This window comes from Notothenia rossii (assembly GCF_949606895.1).
Source record: "Notothenia rossii genome assembly, chromosome: 7".
Classification (NCBI taxonomy): domain Eukaryota; kingdom Metazoa; phylum Chordata; class Actinopteri; order Perciformes; family Nototheniidae; genus Notothenia; species Notothenia rossii.
The window spans coordinates 46,057,265-46,077,729 of record NC_136905.1 but is presented as its reverse complement, the minus strand read 5'-3'; the positions used below and the strand labels follow the sequence as shown (position 1 = coordinate 46,077,729).

The following is a 20,465-nucleotide window of genomic DNA, read 5'->3' as shown; positions in this document are numbered from 1 at the left end:
GCAAAAAAGTATTTTTTCAGCCACCAATTGTGCAAGTTCTCCCACTTAAAAAGATGAGAGAGGCCTGTAATTTTCATCCTAGGTATACATCCACTATGAGAGACAAAATGAGAAAAAAAAATCCAGAAAATCACATTGTCTGATTATTAAAGAACTTATTTGTAAATTATGGTGGAAAATAAGTATTTGGTCAAACACAAAAGTTCATCTCAATACTTTGTTATATACCCTTTGTTGGCATTGACAGAGGTCAAACGTTTTCTGTAAGTCTTCACAAGCTTTTCACACACTGTTGCTGGTATTTTGGCCCATTCCTCCATGCAGATCTCCTCTAGAGCAGTGATGTTTTGGGGCTGTCGCTGGGCAACACAGACTTTCAACTCTCTCCAAAGATTTTCTATGGGGTTGAGATCTGGAGACTGGCTAGGCCACTCCAGGACCTTGACATGCTTCTTACGAAGCCACTCCTTCGTTGCCCGGGCGGTGTGTTTGGGATCATTGTCATGCTGAAAGACCCAGCCACGTTTCATCTTCAATGCCCTTGCTGATGGGAGGAGGTTGTCACTCAAAATCTCACGATACATGGCCCCATTCATTCTTTCCTTTACACGGATCAGTCGTCCTGGTCCCTTTGCAGAAAAACAGCCCCAAAGCATGATGTTTCCACCCCCATGTTTCACAGTAGGTATGGTGTTCTTTGGATGCAACTCAGCATTCTTTCTCCTCCAAACACGTCAAGTTGAGTTTTTACCAAAAAGTTATATTTTGAATTTGAATTTACCAATTAATTCATTAAAACTCCTACAATGTAATTTCCTGGATTATTTCCCCCCATTCTGTCTCTCATAGTTGAAGTGTACCTAGGACGAAAATTACAGGCCTCCCTCATCTTTTAAAGTGGGAGAACTTTCACAATTGGTGGCTGACTAAAGACTTTGTTGCCCCACTGTATATATAATAATATAATAATAATAATAATAATAATAATAATAAAAGATGACGCTGAATAAACGCCCTAGTCAGCCAGTCGGACCGATGCTACTACTAGTATATCTTGCTATAATGCTAAGAATGCCAATTTTTTACAAGCCTATTTCCTGAACTGAAAATCCTCCAAAAAGTATTGTTCAGCTTACCTCGATCGTTGTTATTTTGGTCGCCAAACATCGCCGCCAATTTGGCTGAGGCCGCATGTGGAGTAGTTTCAAATTTGTGGTTTCTCCTCAAGTGCCTCGCTATGTTCGATGTTCCCCCAGCGCACTTGATCACGTTCCCGCACAGGTTACACTTCGCAGTATCTAGCGGCAGTTTCGTCACATGGTCCCACACCTTACTGGATTCAAAGCACTGCAAAATTGTGTTTACATGACCCGGGCCGTGACGCCGACGTAGACCAAACAAAGGAGTTAGCTTAGCTACACTACCAAATATGGCAACCAGCATCCCACGCTGTCAGTGTCCACTATGTCTAAGCCAGCTTCCCTTGACGTCACACAGATCTCGCGAGCAGTTGCGATATTTTGCGAGACTTCGTGAGTTCAGTAATGGCCGCCATATCAGAAGCCGAAACTATGTTTTTCGTCTTTTCTCAGCGCAAATTTCTCGATCTATGGAAGGTTTTAGATGGTTTAGAACAAAAAGGAGAATATACATAAGTACCGGTTCCCAACGTTCCAATTTTAACCGGACTTGAACCAAAACTTTTTACAAGTCCAGTACCGGTTCTGCGTACCGGTACGCAGCACTACCCGGAACGTTTGGCACTATGGGCCTGGCCCGTGAGTGGTATAATTTGAGTACAGTCGGGCTTCCTCAGAAGGTGATGAACACTATTCAGAGTGCAAGGGCTTCCTCCACCAGGTCTCTTTATGACTGTAAGTGGAGGGTGTTTGAGGAGTGGTGCCTCCAAAAGGGACACGTCTCTTTTCAATGTCCTGTCGGTGTGATTTTGTCATTTCTACAGGACTTGATTGATAAACATCGAGCTTTCTCTACGATTAAAGTGTACCTGGCTGCTATTGCTGCATGCCACGTGGGTTTTGAGGGAAAGACATCTAGCCAACATCCCTTGGTCTACCGTTTTATGAAAGGGGCTCGCAGGCTCCTCCCTGTTTCCAGGTCAGTGGTGCCCTCATGGGACTTGGCAGTGGTGTTAGATGGGCTCACTCGACCTCCATTTGAACCCCTGGAAGAAGTTGACATGAAACACCTCTCACTGAAGACAGTGTTGTTGCTGGCTCTGGCATCTGCCAAGCGAGTCAGTGACATTCATGTGCTCTCTGTACATCCTTCTTGCACTCAGTTTGCCCCGGGGCAAACAAGAGTGTTGCTGAAGCCCAAACCTGCTTTTGTGCCCAAGGTGGTTGTGCCCCCATTGACCTTGCGGCATTTCCTTCACCGTTATGTTCTTCTGAAGAACAGCGGCCGAATTTGCTGTGCCCAGTTTATGCCTTGCGCACCTATATGGACAGGTCTAAAGAGTTTCGATGCAATGACCAACTCTTTGTATCCTGGGCTAACCCTCATAAGGGCAAGCCCGTTACCAGGCAACGACTCTCCCACTGGATTGTGGAAGCGATAGTTCTGGCTTATACGAGTCAGGGTTTGCAGGCACCAACGGGCCTGCGTGCTCATTCTACTCGTGGCCTGGCTACGTCATGGGCTTTGTTCAAGGGTGTTTCCATCCAGGACATTTGTGCAGCAGCGAGCTGGTCTTCACCCCTCACTTTTGTCCGTTTTTACAGATTGGATGTCTCTGCTCCAAGTGTGGCCCATGCAGTGCTGGGCCCCGTGTTGGGACAGAGTTCTACCTGTTTAGTACTGATTTTTGGTGATTTTCGAGATAAGCATGTCTAGCAATACGGGAGTCTCAATATCCCATAGTGAGACATCGAACGGAGTGTTATGAATGAGAACTATAGGTTACTAACGTAACCCCAGTTCTCAGAGTAACATGAAGTGAGATGTCTCACCAGACAGCCCTTCTTGCTGAGGCGAAGCGAGAAGAGGTGCTTATTTTGAATGACGTTGCGTTGTAGCGCAAGCTACTTAAAGGGTGGGTGGATTCCCTGACGTGGTCGTCAAGATCACCAGCCAATCAGAATTGGCGTCATGCTAATGCTTCTGAGGCATACGCGGGGAGGGCGGCGCATCCCATAGTGAGACATCTCACTTCATGTTATTCTGAGAACTGGGGTTACGTTAGTAACCTATAGTTTCCCAGACCGTTTTTTTTTATTCTCAATTGCGCTCACAAAGAATCTTTCTGAAAGGTTTAGTCCGGAGTATTGGCATCTACCTTACCATAATAATACAGTCTTTCTATCGGGCAAGTTTTTGCCTAGAAGTATAAAAAGTTGGACAAATAGCTATGTTGACTTTCACCACTGCTGAGGGGCCCTTACGCCTATTGAGGAATCTCCCTCCACCCACCAACAGGGATCTGGGGTGGCACCATAGCATCCCCTTTTTGAAGTTTTCACCTTCTGTTCTTTTGCTGTGTGTTTGTAGGCCATATGTTCAGGCCTCTGAGGTCTATGTTTGTTATTTTCAGGGGCTACATTGTGTGACATTGAGCATTGATGATAGCATTTAACAGCAAGAAAGTGGTATTACTTAAGCTAAACGATCTGAATAACAAAAGTGTGGCAGCAATACTCATACCTTACTCAGTATAATTTGAGGGCTGCCAAGACATAAGCGATAAGGAAATAATGTTTATTTTGGTTAAGGGAATTTGTATGAATTTATACAGGTCGGATGGCTGAACAAAACATTTAAATATCTACTTACAACATAAATGGGGTGCTTAATCTAATCAAGAGGAGCAAGATATTGAATACATTGAAAAAAGAATAAGGTAAATATAGGATTAAAACGTGAGACTGGACCCAAAATTGGAGGCAAAGGGATCAAATCCAATTCGCAATAAATCTCTAATTCAGAAATTAAAGAGCCTAATGACGGAAATGGGACTGATGGATGTATGGCGGGAGTTGAACCCAAAAGCTAGAGATTACACACATTACTCATCCCCACATTTAGTCTATTCAAGGATTGACTACTTGCTGATGTATAACAAAGACAGACATAGAATTAGAAACTGTGACATTGGTATGATGGATCTCTCAGACCATAGTCCTGTGTATATGACTTTGAATCTGAACAATAGAAAGAGAAACACCCTATGGAGATTAAACTCAGGTATGTTGACTGAACAAGTGAAGGGAGACTTTATAAAAGAAATCTAACTGTTCTTGATGGAAAATGACAATGGTGAGGTGGATGCGGCTGTGCTATGGGACGCATGCAAGGCAGTAATGAGAGGGGAAATTATAGCCAAATCAACCTTTGTCAAGAAGGCAAAGCAGGAGAGGCTGAGGAATTTGGAAAGTGAATATAAACAGTTAGAAGCAAACCATAAGGAATCAGGTGACCCTACCATAAAACGTGAACTTATGACAATAAAGAATAAAATAGACGAAATCCACACACAAGAGGTACGAAAAAAGGTGTTATTCCTCACACAAAAAATATTATGAAGTAGGGGGTAAATCAGCCAAACTTTTAGTTTATAAACTTAAAAAACAACAATCAGAGAATACCATAACCAAGATCCGAAATCCAAGAACTAAAATAATTCAGGATAAATTGGAGGACATACTATAAAGAATTATATACACAACCAAGTATAGACAATGAGGATCAGATTGGAGGTTTCCTTGGGTCCCTCCAATTGCCGATGGTAAATGCTGACCAAAACAGAAGGCTTATCAGCCCAATCAAACAGGAAGAGTTAAATGCAGCTATAGATAGACTAAAGCCTGGAAAGTCCCCTGGCACAGATGGGTTCTCCTCGGAGTGGTATAAGTCATTTAGAGAAACATTTGATCCAATTCTACTGAGAACATTCAACTTTGTGTTACAAAAGGGGTGATCCCATCCTCATGGAGGGAGGCCACAATTTCAATAATACCAAAAGAAGGTAAAGATAAATTAGACTGTTCCAACTTTAGGCCAATTAGTGTTCTGAATCAAGATTATAAATTATTCACATCAATTATAGCCAAAAGAATAGAGAACATTCTACCAGCGATTATCAATACGGACCAAACAGGGTTTATAACTCAAAGACAGACACAGGATAGCGTCAGGAGAACACTGCACATTATAAGACACATACCATTGAGAAAGATTAAATCATTATTGGTAGGGATAGATGCAGAAAAGGCGTTTGACTCTGTCAGATGGACATTTTTATATACAGATGTAGCATTTCATTTCAGACTCCAGCTTACAGCTTCCTGCCTACGACCTGCCAAAGACCAGTATAGAGGAATGTTAAGTCCTCCCACTATTTTCCAAGAGGGCGTTGCCAGATTTTCAATTTCAGGTTTTAACCAGGAGATGGCGCTTCATTCACAAATACAGAAAGACAAGTTTCATGGAGTTTCAGTTGTGTTTTGAAGAGCATTTGAACACATCAATATTTTAGATACTATACTAAAGTATATCTAATCTTGTAATTCAATAATATATAGTCTTTATATATTAAATAATCATAATAATAATAATGTAAATGTTTACATTACACTTCTTTATTTGTTATGCTCATACTTTTACCTTTACAATCGTTTGCTTTAATATGCAGTATATTTTTTGCATATTTTTGTGTTTGCTTAATCCTGCTCCCTTTCGGACACATACTGTATGATTTATTATTATAATTAATATGAAGATATTATTAAGATAAGATAAGATGTTACTTTATTGATTGAACATTTTAGTTCAGAATGTGCTGTCCCACGGTAATTCAGAAGGCTCACAGGTCACATTCCGACCATTATTTAAAACAGTAGTTGCTTTCACACCGTCTACAGCTTGATTTGTATCGAGGGACCTCTGTGGCTGAATGGCCAGCGATTAGGTGTGGCGCATTTATCATAGGTGATCAGAGCTAACTGCCTGCCGTCAGATTTCATTTAAAAAACAGATCTGATTTTAAGACTATTTCTGCGCTCATAAAGAATGATAAGAATAAGAATAATGCTTATTGAACTGGTTTCATTAATTAGTGAGTTTATTTAACACTAGAACCACCAATCGGGTCAATTTGTGTGATGTGTGTTGTGTGTGTGCAATGTAACTTTTTTTCAATAAAATATTAAAGTCTCCCAGTCCGTGACTTTTCCTGAAAGTGTGTTATGTAGCACCCTATGTTGTTAAAAATTGCATTCTAATAGCGGGATTTTACGGTTTTAGGTAGGCCTATACAAAAACCTCTGGCGGTTCTAGTGTTAAGGTAATTAGGTACAGTAGAAGCCCTTTTTTATCAGCAACGAATTTAGCAGTTGAACATAAAAGTCAACTAACTGAGGGTCACTTGCAATGACAGTGTTGTGTCTACTGTAAGCTTATCAATCAGAGTAACCTACAGTTAATTTATTTGCTGGAGAAGAAAGATCAGGGGGAAGGGGGGGAGAGAGCTGTGGTTAATGGGCCATTAGTTGTGTAAATACACAGCTGAGAGCTGCCGTTTCATTCAGACTGTTTAAAAAACGGTAACAACGGACTATTTTTCTTAGCGGATGCATTTCAATTTAAATCAATACATACAACTATTTTTTAAATCAATAAAAACATTTTCTAAATCCATAAAAGCATTTCAATTAATATTGGGAGTCATGTCGTTACTTTGTTGAGAATGTGGCCATTTAATAAGCGGAATCATTTGCAGCGACTTGTTCCTTATGGGGAAAAACACCCGTAACGCTGCGCGTTGGGATCATATACAGTCTATGGTTGGGATCCTGATCTGCCGACGAGGCTCCATTAAAATATAAATATTTTTTATGAATTACTGAGTTTAGGCACGTTAATAACGTTGTAATGAAGTTGAATACAGTATATTCATATGTGTCAGTGATTTCATGTCAATTCGGCGAACATAAACATAAATGATCGTGGTGAAGATGATGATTAAATTAGGATTAAAAATCGAGAGCCGGGCTGCATTTCCTCCCGTTTGTTTTTTTCGACTAAACAACATTATTTTGTTAAATAACAACATGGTGATGTTTTGTAAATGATTACATGTCTCTTATTTAGCACATAGTATGATATCCGTGAGTCCGTGACATATGGATCTTAACAAAGTTCCGCTGTACATCCAGCGTACTGTATCTGACTTTATTTCACATGAGCTCCAGTGTGGAACCCCACTGCACCCCCTGGTGGATCATTGATCCATTGCAGCTGGCTTCATTATAAATTACATTTATCTATCACGGGGGCGGTCTCAAGTCAAGCTGGAGGTTTTTCCTTGAGCGAGGGCAGATCACGTACCAATCACGGCCCTCACGTTTCAAACTGTCTGAAATGAATCGCTACATCTGTACAGTAAGGTGTTGGAAAGATTTGGATTTCACAAAATTATAATTAGGACCATTCAGACGTTATATGACAAACCATCAGCAAGGGTAAAGATTAATGGGGAACTATCAAATTATTTCATACTACAGAGGGGCTGTCACCAAGGTTGCCCGGTAAGCCCATTGCTCTGCCATTTTCATAGAACCACTAAGCCAGTGGATAAGACAGAATAACGACATTAAAGGAGTGGACATGGCAGGAGGCGAACAGAAAATATCCTTATTTGCAGACAACGTCCTGACATATCTGACCCAACCAGAGCAATCTTTCCCTGAGCTGATGAAGAGTCTGGAGTCATATGGCTCATTATCAGGTTATAAATTAAATGTTAAAAAAACACAGGCCCTCACGTTCAATTATAACCCCTCTCAAGAAACAAGGGGAAAATACAACATTGGGATTCGGATTTCATGAGGTACCTAGGAGTAGATATTCCAAGATATCTGGAAAAGCTGTCAGAAACTAACTACAAGCCTTTGATTTCAAGAATTAAAGCAGGCATAGCAAGGTGGAACCTGTTGCCTTTTCTGGGCCTAAGCTCTAGAATAGACTCTGTGAAAATGAATGTCCTACCAAGGCTCCGGTATCTCTTCTAGACACTTCCTGTAGCAGTCACTGAGAAACAATTCATAGAGTGGGACAGAATGATATCTAGATTTGTGTGGCAGGGGAAAAGGCCCAGAATCAGACTCAAAACACTAAAACTACCGAAAGAGAAAGGGGGAATGGCTCTCCCCTGCCTCAAAATATGGACTGGAAAAGCATGATTTTTATAGGTATCTCCAAATAAGGCATTATTTGAACCAGAAAATCACAAAAGTACATGTAAAAATCATAGAACAAGGCGTGTTGAGGGTATTTGGAGATGCATACAATTCGGAACAGTGTAGAAGGTTAATAGCAAAAATATATAATGGTTTACAGAACACGAAATTGACAGATACATCCTACATCAAGGAAAAGTGGGAGCGAGAAGCAAATGTTACTATTATGACAGAAGAATGGGGACAAATATGTAAACAACAATGGAAAACAACCAATTCCCATACCTGGAGGAGTTTGAATGGAAGAACACGGTCAGGTTCTTCATCACGCCTGCTCAAAAAAAGTATAGGGAAACTGGGGCGGACTGCTGGAGGAAATGCGGTAATGTGAATGCCTACCATTTTCACCTGTTCTGGGAATGTCCATCCATAATCCCTCTTTGGACTCAGGCCCACAATTATATGGTAAAAATGCTTAATGCAAAAGTACCACTGAAATTTGAAGTAATGTACTTGGGGAAAGTAGACTTCGATATAATGGATAACGACAATAAGTACATTTTTAACATTTTAAGAGTGGCAACCAAAAAATCTATAACTAGGAAGTGGATGAGCCAAGAGGTCCCGACGGAGGGAGAGTGGATGAACGTGATTCATCAGATATATATATAATGGAAAAGTTGACATATGAACTGAGACTACAGAGTGGAACATTTGAGAAGGGATGGCGGGACCTGGTGAGGCCCACAAGGCCAGATTTTGTTTAGCTTAAAAAACAAGGAGGATTGCTTAATGACTGTTAAAGAGCTCTTGCCTGCGAGCAAGGGATACATAGCCCTGTTGTGATGTCTTTTGTGTTTGTCTTTTTTTTTCTTGTCTACGTATATGTCTGTTTGTTAACCTGTAAGGAATGAAAAATAAAAAGATAATTAGCTGTATTTAATTAGGTTACTCAGTAAACACTTTATTGGAGAGACCTTTTTAGTGGTCCCACTGTTAAATGTCACTGACCACAGAGATGAGCCATGGTGATATTGAGGAGAATTGGAACCAGAAACAAATGAAAGGCCTTAAATTGGTAGTGGTGAAAACTTTCCCAGCGATGAAGAGAGCCGCTGGTTTATTGAGGGAAAGTTTATTGTCTTTCTTTTCTCTTCTCGCTTTCCAATTTAGTGCCTGTGTCTGGCAAAGCTGAGAGGACTTTTTGCGATTATATGATGAGTCATTATTAGTTTTTGGGTCCAATAAAAACCTCTCTTCTCTCTCATTGCAATCTTTCTGCTTTCTCTTCCCATCTGGTCTCCTCCTCTCTCTTTTTCACTCTTTGGTGTACATGTCTGACCCTTGGGGGGTTATAAGCTCTGTACCGTTTCAAGTCGTGTAGCAGCTCTTTAAGAACTGCTGCCAGAGCATCCCTCCGCTGCAGAACAAAAGAGACCTCACACTACATACTTATTTTTCTAATTAGCATTTCCATTTGTGGGAATGTATGTTGGGATGTTGGAGCGCTGCACAGTCGCCTCACAATAAGAACCACTAAGACAGTTAGTGTTAGGGTGTAAAGTATTACTGTGGGTGTTGGGGTAACATCTAGCATTTGGAAAACAATCACTTATTATCAAAGTCGTTATGAGTCAACAAGTACAATCAAAGAGTTTGGCCTCTTAGATTCTCCTGGAATCTAAACTACATTTTCGTGATTTCAAATAACATTTTCCATAATCTGCTCTACATTACTTCATGGGAAAATAAACAGTACTTCAAAATTGGGGTGAAATGAAATGCAACTTCAGCTGAGATATAGTAGGCTTTGGAAGGGTGAGTAAACCATTAAGAATAAATACACATACTTTGTTACACACACACACACACACACACACACACACACACACACACACACACACACACACACACACACACACACACACACACACACACACACACACACACACACACACACACACACACACACACACACACACACACACACACACACACGACTGCTTGTGTTGCAGTTCTTTGCATGGCACGTGTCTTCTCCAATCTGAGTGTGTGTCTCTGTGTTAATGATTCATGAGTGTCACAAGGATGGGGGTAGTAGCTACACTTTCACTTTATCAGGACCACCTTGAATTCAGCAGACACACACATCACCACCACCATTTGCTTTGACCTTTGACACCTTACAGCATTTTAGTGAACACATGTGCACTCGTATATCTGTACACATGTACTCAGCTACTACAAAACCCCAACAATATGTCACTTCTGTGAAGTCTTTGTATAAACTGTGCTTAGATAAAGGAACAGGAACACTCACCACTTGCATGCTCTCCCATCTTCCATCTGTGTGATTTTATGAATGACGAAGCCTCTGTTCAGTCTCCAGTTAGCTGAAATGGACCAAACAGTATAGATGACAGATATAAGGCAACCTAACTCAGCTCTATTGGGCATTCTTCACCTCCTCCACATGTGCTGCTGACTGCAGAAGGCCTTGTTGTCCTTGGTTGGACTTCCAGACTCTCAGAGAGGGAGTGTGGTGCCGTAGCTCTGCTGACGGTAGTGCAGTTGGTCGGGTATGGCAGACAGCTGTTGGCCCTGTCCCTGGAAGGCTGCTGGATCGGCATTAGCAGCTCTTCCTGGACATGTTTGAAATGGCCCAGCTGTAATGTATTGTGCTGCTTTGATTTATGTTTATTTATGGAAGGCCTCCCTGTAATGTGTGCTAACAGTGTGTGAGTGAGCAAAATGTGTTTGGAGTAGAGAAAACGATGTTGTGTGTGTGGTCATGTGTCTGTGCACCTTTGCTTTTGAGGGACCCTCAGTGGTAGGGGCTGGGGGTTCAGTTGGCTGCAGGAGCGAAGCATTTGAAATCCAAAAATTAGCTCACGGTGAAAGAGTGCCACTTTTCTCCCTTTAACAGGGAGTGAATGCATGAATGACTGAAAGCATCACATCACATTCCCCTGCCTTCCCCTCATGTTTTCCACTCTTGTTTTTGGCTTTGTTGTTGTTTAAAACTCAGGCCTCTTTTCATGTGAGCACATGATAAATAGTTGAGAACACTTGACGGCGGGCCTTCAGTTTTTCCTAACCGTGGTGAGTTTTTCAGGGAAATTGATGACACAACTTAATTTTCCTCTGTGGGTGTTTCTTTGGGAGTTTTGTTGTTATGGATGTGAACAGTGAAACCCGTAGACCATTCTGTGGCTTGCAGATGGTTACACATTGAATAGAAACATGAACACATAGCTTTTACATCACTTTTGTGAGATGAGGCCTCTTGAAATGACAAGTCTTAACACTAAAAGAGTGCACAGCTGAATAGTGAAATAGGAAGGGATAGTGGTCCATTACTGGCTAAGGTCCCCGCCTCGTCTCTTTCCTTTCCTCTCAACTATAACTACGTTTTGTGTCACATACCTACGGAGCTGCCAAGCGAAATTGTGGTAATGGCTTCAGAAGTACATGAGAAACACCCATTACAGCTTTTTGAGTCAGACCTTGCCAAAAACATATATTTGAAACTGCTTTCAAATACTATAACTTGTGGTGTTTCAGGCTATCTTTCAAAGACCTCAATGGGCACAGTAAACTTCATCTATTGAAAGTGTATTCAGCTGTTTTAGCAATGCCGTGGGTTAGGGTTAGATTACTTTTTTGCATACAAAGCTAAATGTAAAGAGAAAGAGCTTTCTATATTTCTGTGTTCTCAGATAAGAAACAATTAGATTGTCATGGGCATATTCATTAAAGTTTTTCCTAATGTTGGAAAAAATGTGTTTACATATCATCTCAATTACTGCTTCTTCTCTGCCTCTGTCACTCTCCAGGTTCAGCTATTGTATGAGCTCCTCTTCAGCTGGAGCTCTACATGGGCTCGCCTCCAGAAGCATGGCATCCTTCGGCAGGCATCCAGCGTCCTGGACCCCCCCACTGCTGCGCTGGCCTCCCCCGTGCGCAGCAGTGCCGGCACCGCCCTGCCAGACGCCAGCACCTGCAGCCCGTCGGCAGACTTTGGCTCTCCCACTGAGGTTTGTTTGTTTTCATGAAATGTGAGATTCATGAATCTAAAAATCTATGTTGCACAATCCTCTTCTCATAGTTTTGCCAAACAACTATTGCACATAAATAGTTTAATTCATTCAGTTAGTTTTTCACCTTTTATTTATGTATTATCTACGTTAGTTTTTCAGTTTTTCTTTTCCCTTTCTTTCATGTCGTGCTTCATGATTAATTAGTCCAGTTGACCCCACCCAACACCAAACTATGAGCTTTTTCTTTTAGCCTTTGTTGTTTACATAATTCTGCTGCTGATTCCTGAATTTGAGTGAAATGTAAGTTGTTTTATTGTCATGAGTAGTTGAGTTATTTTTAACACATACAATATGTCTTTAAAAATCAGTTTTGTTTGGAAAGGATTTTCAAAGCTGGAAAAATGTCATCAGTGCTTTTGTTTTGTACATGCTTTGACTTACAGATACTCCAGGCAGGCTGTGAGTTGTGTTTGATTTGTGTAAGCTGGGGTTTGATTGAGTATAAACCTGCCTCTTCATTTAGGGAAAACAATAACCTGTATTTACATTTTTTGGTCAGATAAAATATCAAACCCAGAGTGTATAATGAACTGTAGTTTTGTGTGCAGGCATGTGCAAAGTCAATGGAAAAGTTACAATCTGAGTTTTTAGGGAGCAACAGCAAATGTGGTCCCTAGCTGATGCTTATCCTCGGCTTTGACAATGTGGCAGGAGTTTACTCCTTTCTCGTACAGTAGCAGAAACTATGAGTAGCTGGAGTCTGTGGCCTTGCCACCAGGGCCTTGTGTTATATGTATGTGCATATGTGTGTGTTGAAACATAGGATGCTTGTAAATGATGGGGTTGATGAGTGTTTGTGTTGTTAAGCGCTGGCACCTAGCCCAAGAGTTAATGTTCTTTGACCACCAGGGCCCTGTCAGCTTTGTGGGGCCCTTGCAGCACAACCATCGTACCGCCTCGGGAGCCAAAGAAGTGTGCCTGTGCGGGAAGATAAACACGGGAAAAAAACCTGTTTCATATGTCCATGTGCATCTGCGTCTGCACTTGTTTCTATGCGATCAACGTGTGTTTGTTCTTGCGTCATTTGTGGACCCTCAGAGGGGGCAGCAGTGGAGGCTCTCTGTGTAGTGCGTCTATAACAAGGCCACAGGGGCCCCAGACAGCCCACTTGTCACTGTTTACCTAAGTACAAACACTGGGAGAAGTGTTTAGTCCTCTGGGAGGCCGGGTGATTGACTAAGAATGTAGGAGCTGTTTTGATAAGTCTCAGCAGCAGTGGCAGCAAATCCCCCCCACCCTTTGGCTCCATCTTTTAGATGTCCAACTACACAATGCACAAATATCCTCTGACCTACAGTCACTTCCAAAACCAGTCCTGTACCCTCAGATATTGAGTGGACACAACATTTTATCTGTTTAAATGGTATTTACGAGCTGATGAATCACAGCCCATAATTCCTCCCCATGTTCATCCCTCTCAATCCCTCCTTTTTTCCTTTTTTTATGACCCATACATTGAACCCTCCACATTTTCTCCATTCTTTCACCTGTTTTAAACAATTGTATCTTTCCACTCTTCTTTCCAAATCTGCTCCCCCCCCGCCCCCCATCTTTCTTCGACACCTCCCAGCCTGCTGTTGTCTTCCAGTGTTTGGGTCTCTCTGATGAGCAAAGACAAACTCAGCAAAGAAAATAAACCTGGATCCTCAGCCCGTTTATAGCGCCCAGGAATCAAACTGTATACTTTACAACTTGGCTTGTGGAGGTGTGGGAAAATAGCTCCCTCTAAGAGTGTGTGTGTGTTGGGGGCCCCAAGCTGGCAGTTCAGGGAAGGCCCACCTCCACCAAAGCCACACCACCACATCTGTTCTTCAAGGCCTCACCTTGATAAGGGGAGCGGAGGGGATTTTCTTTCATAAAAACCTGAACTCCAGCTTTTTTTTCGACCTTATCAAAACACGTTCATATTTACCTTAGTTTTACTTTTGGATTTCTTTACTTTGCTTTAAAATGTCCTCAAAGTCTTCTTTTTTTTTTTCTGGATTTTTACAACTGAACCATTGTGAGGGTAATAAATAATTAGCAAATAATTTTTTATTTAAAGTCCAGAAAATCTTTTTTTAAACGTTTGTTTTTCCAAGAACTGGAGATGTCAGTCCAATAATAAATTGTCGTTCTAACGGGCCGGGTAGAGTGATCTTATAGACTAAATGTTTTTAAGTGACAGCAGTGGTTCTGGCCAGGAACCAGGTTGAGCCAGGTGTTGGATGCTGCAGTGCGACCACACCGTGGTCTGAGCCTCCACACGCCACATGACACAGGCTAATCCTACCCAATGGCCAGAACTGTAAACTCACACACACACACACACACACACACACACACACACACACACACACACACACACACACACACACACACACACACACACACACACACACATACACATACACATACACCCACACCCACACACACACACACACACACACACACACACACACACACATACACACACTTGTACACACACACACGCACATACTGTATGCTTACAAAGGATCACATGTCTTATATCGGTTTTCTAGTGGTTCTCATACACTTAAAAAAAAAAAATAATAATTTTTAAATCAGCATAATATTATTTATTTATTTTGTTGTCATCATCTGTTATTTAAATTTATTATCAGCCACCCTCAATTGCGCAATTAAATACATTTACAATTTAGCATCCCTCCCCCAGATGCAGATCAGGGTCATATTTTCCTCATCTGGAGCCCCTTTAAGATACTGTAATCAGCCCAGCAGCTGTGGGCTTTCTAATTGAAATGGTTTATAATATCCTCACCGACCACAGCCAGGCTAGATACATGACACAATCTGTCATTACCACGCCGCCATGGGACAAGCTGTGGAAAAAGTGAAACCCTCTAATGCCAGAGCTGCAAATTGCGATATTGTTTGTTTGCAGGTTTTTCACTCTGAGTCAGCCAGGCAGCTACATGTTTGGAAACCAGATTTAACAGGCAGAGCATGAGAGAAATACAAAATGTCCCTAGTGCTCTCATCCTCAGTGCTATGCCAAACCCACAGTGATGAGATGAGAGCTCCTCCGCCACATCCTGCTCTCCTCTCAACCTCCGCCCCCATTCGGCTCTTCACTTCCTATTCTGTCCCAGGCTGCAGACGTGTGTGTCCTGGCGTGTTTGAGTGAAAGCAGGCCATGTGGGTGCTGGTGGCTTAGTGTGGGGTTAACACCAATGACAGCTCCACACAATGGTCCTTTCCCCCAACATGGCTAAGCTCTGAGTGGAGTTCTGCTCACCAGACACTGAGGTCATCTACTCCAAAAACGCTTGAAAGCTGGTGGTTGCTTTGTTATGGCTACATGCACAGCGACAACACTTTCAAACATACATGCACAAACACATGTAGGGACATGCACACAGTTAAATAAACAAAAGCACACTAATCTTAGAATTCTACAGTAAAGGTTGTATTGGAGCTTTGTTCTTTCATAAAACGTGTTTGACTGTTATAGTTCTTAACTGAAAATCCAGCCTTCTTCTTGTTAATGACGCAAACAAGATAGGATGTTTTTTCAGGTGTTTTTTAAATGTTATGTATCTATGTTGGAATTATGTCGCAGTCAAAGTTTTGACTGAAAATATGGCTTGTTACCACTTTACCGGGTTGAACACATCCTGTCTTGGCCCCCCAGGGTGACTCGGTGCCAGCCGGAGACGATGGTCCGTTTGCGGACACCGTGACTCTGGAGCAGAAAACCAGCAGCATCGGGGGCACCAGTGGGAAGGTCAGCCTGTGGATGCAGTGGATGCTGCCCAAGGTCACAGCTAAACTGTTCGCTCCCGACCCCACTGACAAACAGAAAGGTACTCTTACCTCCACATTATACTTAACGCTATCTTTTTTCATATACCGGTTATTTCAGTGACTTTTACATTAACTGATGCTAAAGGAAAAATGTAATTAAACTAATTCAATTTGAGATCTGATATATTTGTGTTACTGTGTGACAATAAAGAAAACTCCAAAAGCAGGAGTACTTTTTAAAGTGACTGTTCTTAGGGTCCTTCTTATAGTGATCAACCCTACCGTTTTTCTCCTCCAGAAGATAAGCAGCCGAATAAAGCAGGGATGAAGGGAAAAGACAACTAAATAAATTGTTGATGAATCCCGAACAAACTCTTTTCTCCTTTAAATTTACTAAGGGCAAAGAAAGGCTAGATTTACGTTTAATTGCTGTCTGTAATATTTAGCATCTGCCTCGCAGATCGCGCAGTGGAATTGGAATGTTTGGGAGGACCTCACAGAGATGGTTTGACTTAGTAATATCCTAAATAGGCATTACTTTGGATGTGGGCTTAATATCTGCCATCTGAGTTGTGAGATGAACTTACTACTGACTTCTCTGTGTGAAACACAATAAGCATGTTATTGAAAACCATAATTGTGTGCACGCAATATATTAGATTCCTATATCAACAAGTACATTATTGGAAATAAGTCAGCTTCAGATATGAATGCAGACAATCTGCTATGATGTCATATGTTTTAAACTGCAAAAGAAATAAGAATCTTGTCTCTCTAGAGAAATGGAGAAAACACCCATTCCACACAAATTGGTTCTGGGTTATACTGTTATGTTATGTTGGAAGATTAGAGGTAGAAATTCAAGCATAAGTCTCCAGGGGCTCTGCTCAAGGCACAGACCATCAGAACACTTTCCTTTCTTTAAGATGAGCCATTTAAGACCATTAAGGTTTCCTGTTCTCTTACATGGTTGGTTTAGAAAACTCAAACATCAATATCAACACAACAAGACTTTGAGTTTCAGAGTTTCTAAAAAAAGTTGTTTCCACTCAGTGTTCACAATAAAACTCATGCCTTTTGTTTCAATAATTCGTTAGTAACCTCTGAATTTCTAAGATTTACCACAACAACCAGAAACATCACATGGATGATGTCCATTTTCCCAAGCTAGCTTGTGATGTGGGACTTTCTCTGTGGAAACAATGAGGGGAGCAGGCTCCGTTCAATACACAGTTGATCAGTCTCTCTATGAAACTTACCTACTTTGCCTCAAGTGGGTGGGCTTTTTTAGAGACAAGGTGCATTGAGGCAGGATGATACATTTTAATGAATACATGTACAGTCTATGAACATTCAGTATTGTGTAGACACAAACAGGAAGACATTTTCATTATAACAGGCTGAGAGATTTTGTATTCATTTTTTCTTCTTTAAGCCACTAATTTCTTCGTTCCTTAGAACGGCAGGTATTGCGTTGAGTGTGCTACAGTATTGTATCTTTATGCGTGTGTATGGGTGCATTTGTGTGGCTCATTGGTGCAGTTGCGGGGGGGAACTGACCACAGAAGTTGAATGAGGACCTGATAAGCTACATTGCAGGGTTTTTGCCAACATAAATTCAATTCACACACACACACACACACACACACACACACACACACACACACACACACACACACACACACACACACACACACACACACACACACAAAGATGATACAACTACCTTTGAAGTGTGAGTTCAGCTGTATTGCCTGTTTCCCAAGTACAGTGATGGCCATACGGAATCTGTAAACATAAACTCCCTGCACTCGCAGTGCTGCAAACTAATGTTCCCTAAAACAAATGTATTTCCACTGTGATAAGCTTCATGATCCTAAAATCTACAAAAATATTTTTACTTGTTTGTGTTTTTGCCAGAAATATGTGTCCTCAGTGAACTTGAAGACCTGAGTGCCTCAGTCGATGTCCAAGATGTTTATACGAAGATCAAATGTAAAGTTGGCAGCTTCAACATCGACCACCACAGATGCAGGTAGAGTACAGCTCACAGTGTGCAGTGCACACATACTGGAGGTGAATACAGGATTGTTGTTGTGTGTATGTCACCAAGCACTGTAGGAATGGCTTGGCGACAATACAATGTCTGAATGAAACGCTACTGTGATTAATATGGGAACAGGGCCGGCAGGTCATTTTGCTGCAGCCACACACTCTCTCTCTCTCACAGTCTGAAGCTAAACACACTTCACCACCAATACCACTAAAACTGTGTCTGTTCCCACTTCTGCTCACATGGGTGCTTTTTCGGATTATCACCTCAGCTTCAGCGTCTTTCCAGACAGCTGTTGCAGTGGTGAGCACAGACAGACAGAGGACCCACAGACAGGACTGACGCGTTAAATGGGTTCTGAGCTGGCCGGACTCTGGCGCACAAAGCAGAGATTCAGCCCGTACATCAGTCATCTTTCTCTGTCTGCCAGAATCGATTGCCAGAAACACGGGTGGTGGTGGGGAAACTACTGGGCGAGGATCCACTGCATCCTTTTGATGATCTCTCCTCATGACCAGTTCCTGTCACAATGGAGTAGTTTAGCTCTGGGCTTTAAGGAATTATTAATGCATATACTGTAGCATTGTGAGACTAAGCTGTAACTACAGATTCATTTGTATACATTTCCACGCTCACAACACATGTCCTTACCATCAGTTAAAGGGTGGCCTCATTTCAATATCTAAATCCTCATTTCCTGTATTTCTTCTGCTTTGCCATGATCACATTACATACCTCTGGGATGGAGTCAGCCGCTCGGGCTGTGCTCTGTGTACGTGCCTGAGGTCTTGTTCTGTTTGGAAGGGACCACTTAGCAGGAGGCAATTCCCTCTGTCTCTGTGTGAGGAGATAATGCAACAGCGATCTATAACACTCCGGCATTTTGCATCCAGCAGATTGTGTGTTTTCAGGTCTGTGTGCCTACGTGCCTGAATATAATTGGTCCTATAATCTTCTCTGATCGAGCCAGGCAGTGAAGGGGACATGGCCCTTCTTTGGCCCTGTGCTGGATTCAACCCCATCATTAGCAATCAATGCTCTCACCACTGATGTGATAATAGATATGGATTGTGATTTGCCGGAAAACAAACACCTTAGCCATGTACTAGTAGTACAGGTCAGAGAGGGAGGGGGGCGACCTGGCCTTATATCCGACTGTTTTGCAGAACCCCCTGTTTCGCTGAAGGCAGTTGATTTATTTTCAGGGGCATCAACCTCAGCCAGGACAGAGTCAGTGGTTTGACAGTTTTAGAGCATAAAGGTGTCGTGTGTCATTATATCATACTGCTCTGTTCTCCACAGGTGTGTGTCCAATTGTTTCTGAGATAGAGCCAACCTAATCTCTTTGGTAGACCTCTTTGCCTTCCTAAGTAGATAATGGGTCAATTGAGTTGTGTCTAGGTTGTTTCAGTTTAATGTGCTTTTAACAACATGGTCTCAACACACTTTTACTGACCAAAGTTCTGGCAGACAGGAGCAATCCATTATCCAAGTCAGGTTATAGTCATGGCTGTTTAGGACACAGTGGAGGGTGTCTGGGCTCCTGGCCCGCTCTAATCTGTATCATCCACATACACAAGAGAGCCCACAGAGGTTGGAGTCCATATTAATCATTCTGAGCAGATAATTGTGAGGTATTTCATCACCTTGCCCAGATTATTTGTGTGTAGTGGATCAGATTAAATCAAGTTTGAAAGAAAAAATGCCTCATCTGGCCTTCAACTGCTGGAAAATGAATGGAAATGTAGATATCGCAGGCAAATGTGTGAGGTGAATATATAATTGAATACCTGGCTGTAGGAAGGGTGGAGGAGGGAAGGAAAATGACAGAAAAGGAGTCCCTCAGGAAAGTATAATAGTGTTCAACCTCATAGGTGTGTGGCTAACTAATCATCGCGCAGGTGAATAAAAAGGAAACACATAAGTAATTATGTGATTGGGGGGTGTCCCATCACGTGGGAAGGTTATCAATTAGAGGCCACATCTTCTCTTTATTTTAGCCTTGTCTCCCTGATCAACAATGTCTTTGAGGTGCACTGAAACTCATAGACCCCCCCCAGGAGAGGAGTTCCAGTGACAGCTCACTCTCTGTCAGCTCACACAGACTGGAGCTGATGTCCTCCAGCTGTTCTGCAAATGGAGCAAAGGATGAGTGGATGGGGACAGAGAGAGGGAGAGAGAAAATGGCGGGATGTAGGGAGAAATGAAGAGCTTCAGGAGTCCATATGATATGGGCACTTTTACATTTGAGAGGGAGATTACAGAAGGATATCACCTAGGGACAGGTAGAAAGAATTGCCATTCACACAAGATAACTCGAAGAACAGGGTTCTCCAAACTACGGCTCGG

At 42.0% G+C, this 20,465-nt stretch overlaps 1 protein-coding gene across 1 annotated transcript in view; it reads left to right on the top strand.

Moving 5' to 3' along the window:
* Positions 1-20,465, top strand: part of vps13b (vacuolar protein sorting 13 homolog B) — a 460,668-nt gene that overhangs the window by 237,472 nt on the left and 202,731 nt on the right. Inside the window, 3 exon segments of the mRNA XM_079694034.1 lie at positions 12,032-12,232; positions 15,951-16,122; positions 17,984-18,098. Coding sequence (XP_079550160.1) covers positions 12,032-12,232; positions 15,951-16,122; positions 17,984-18,098 — 488 coding nt within the window.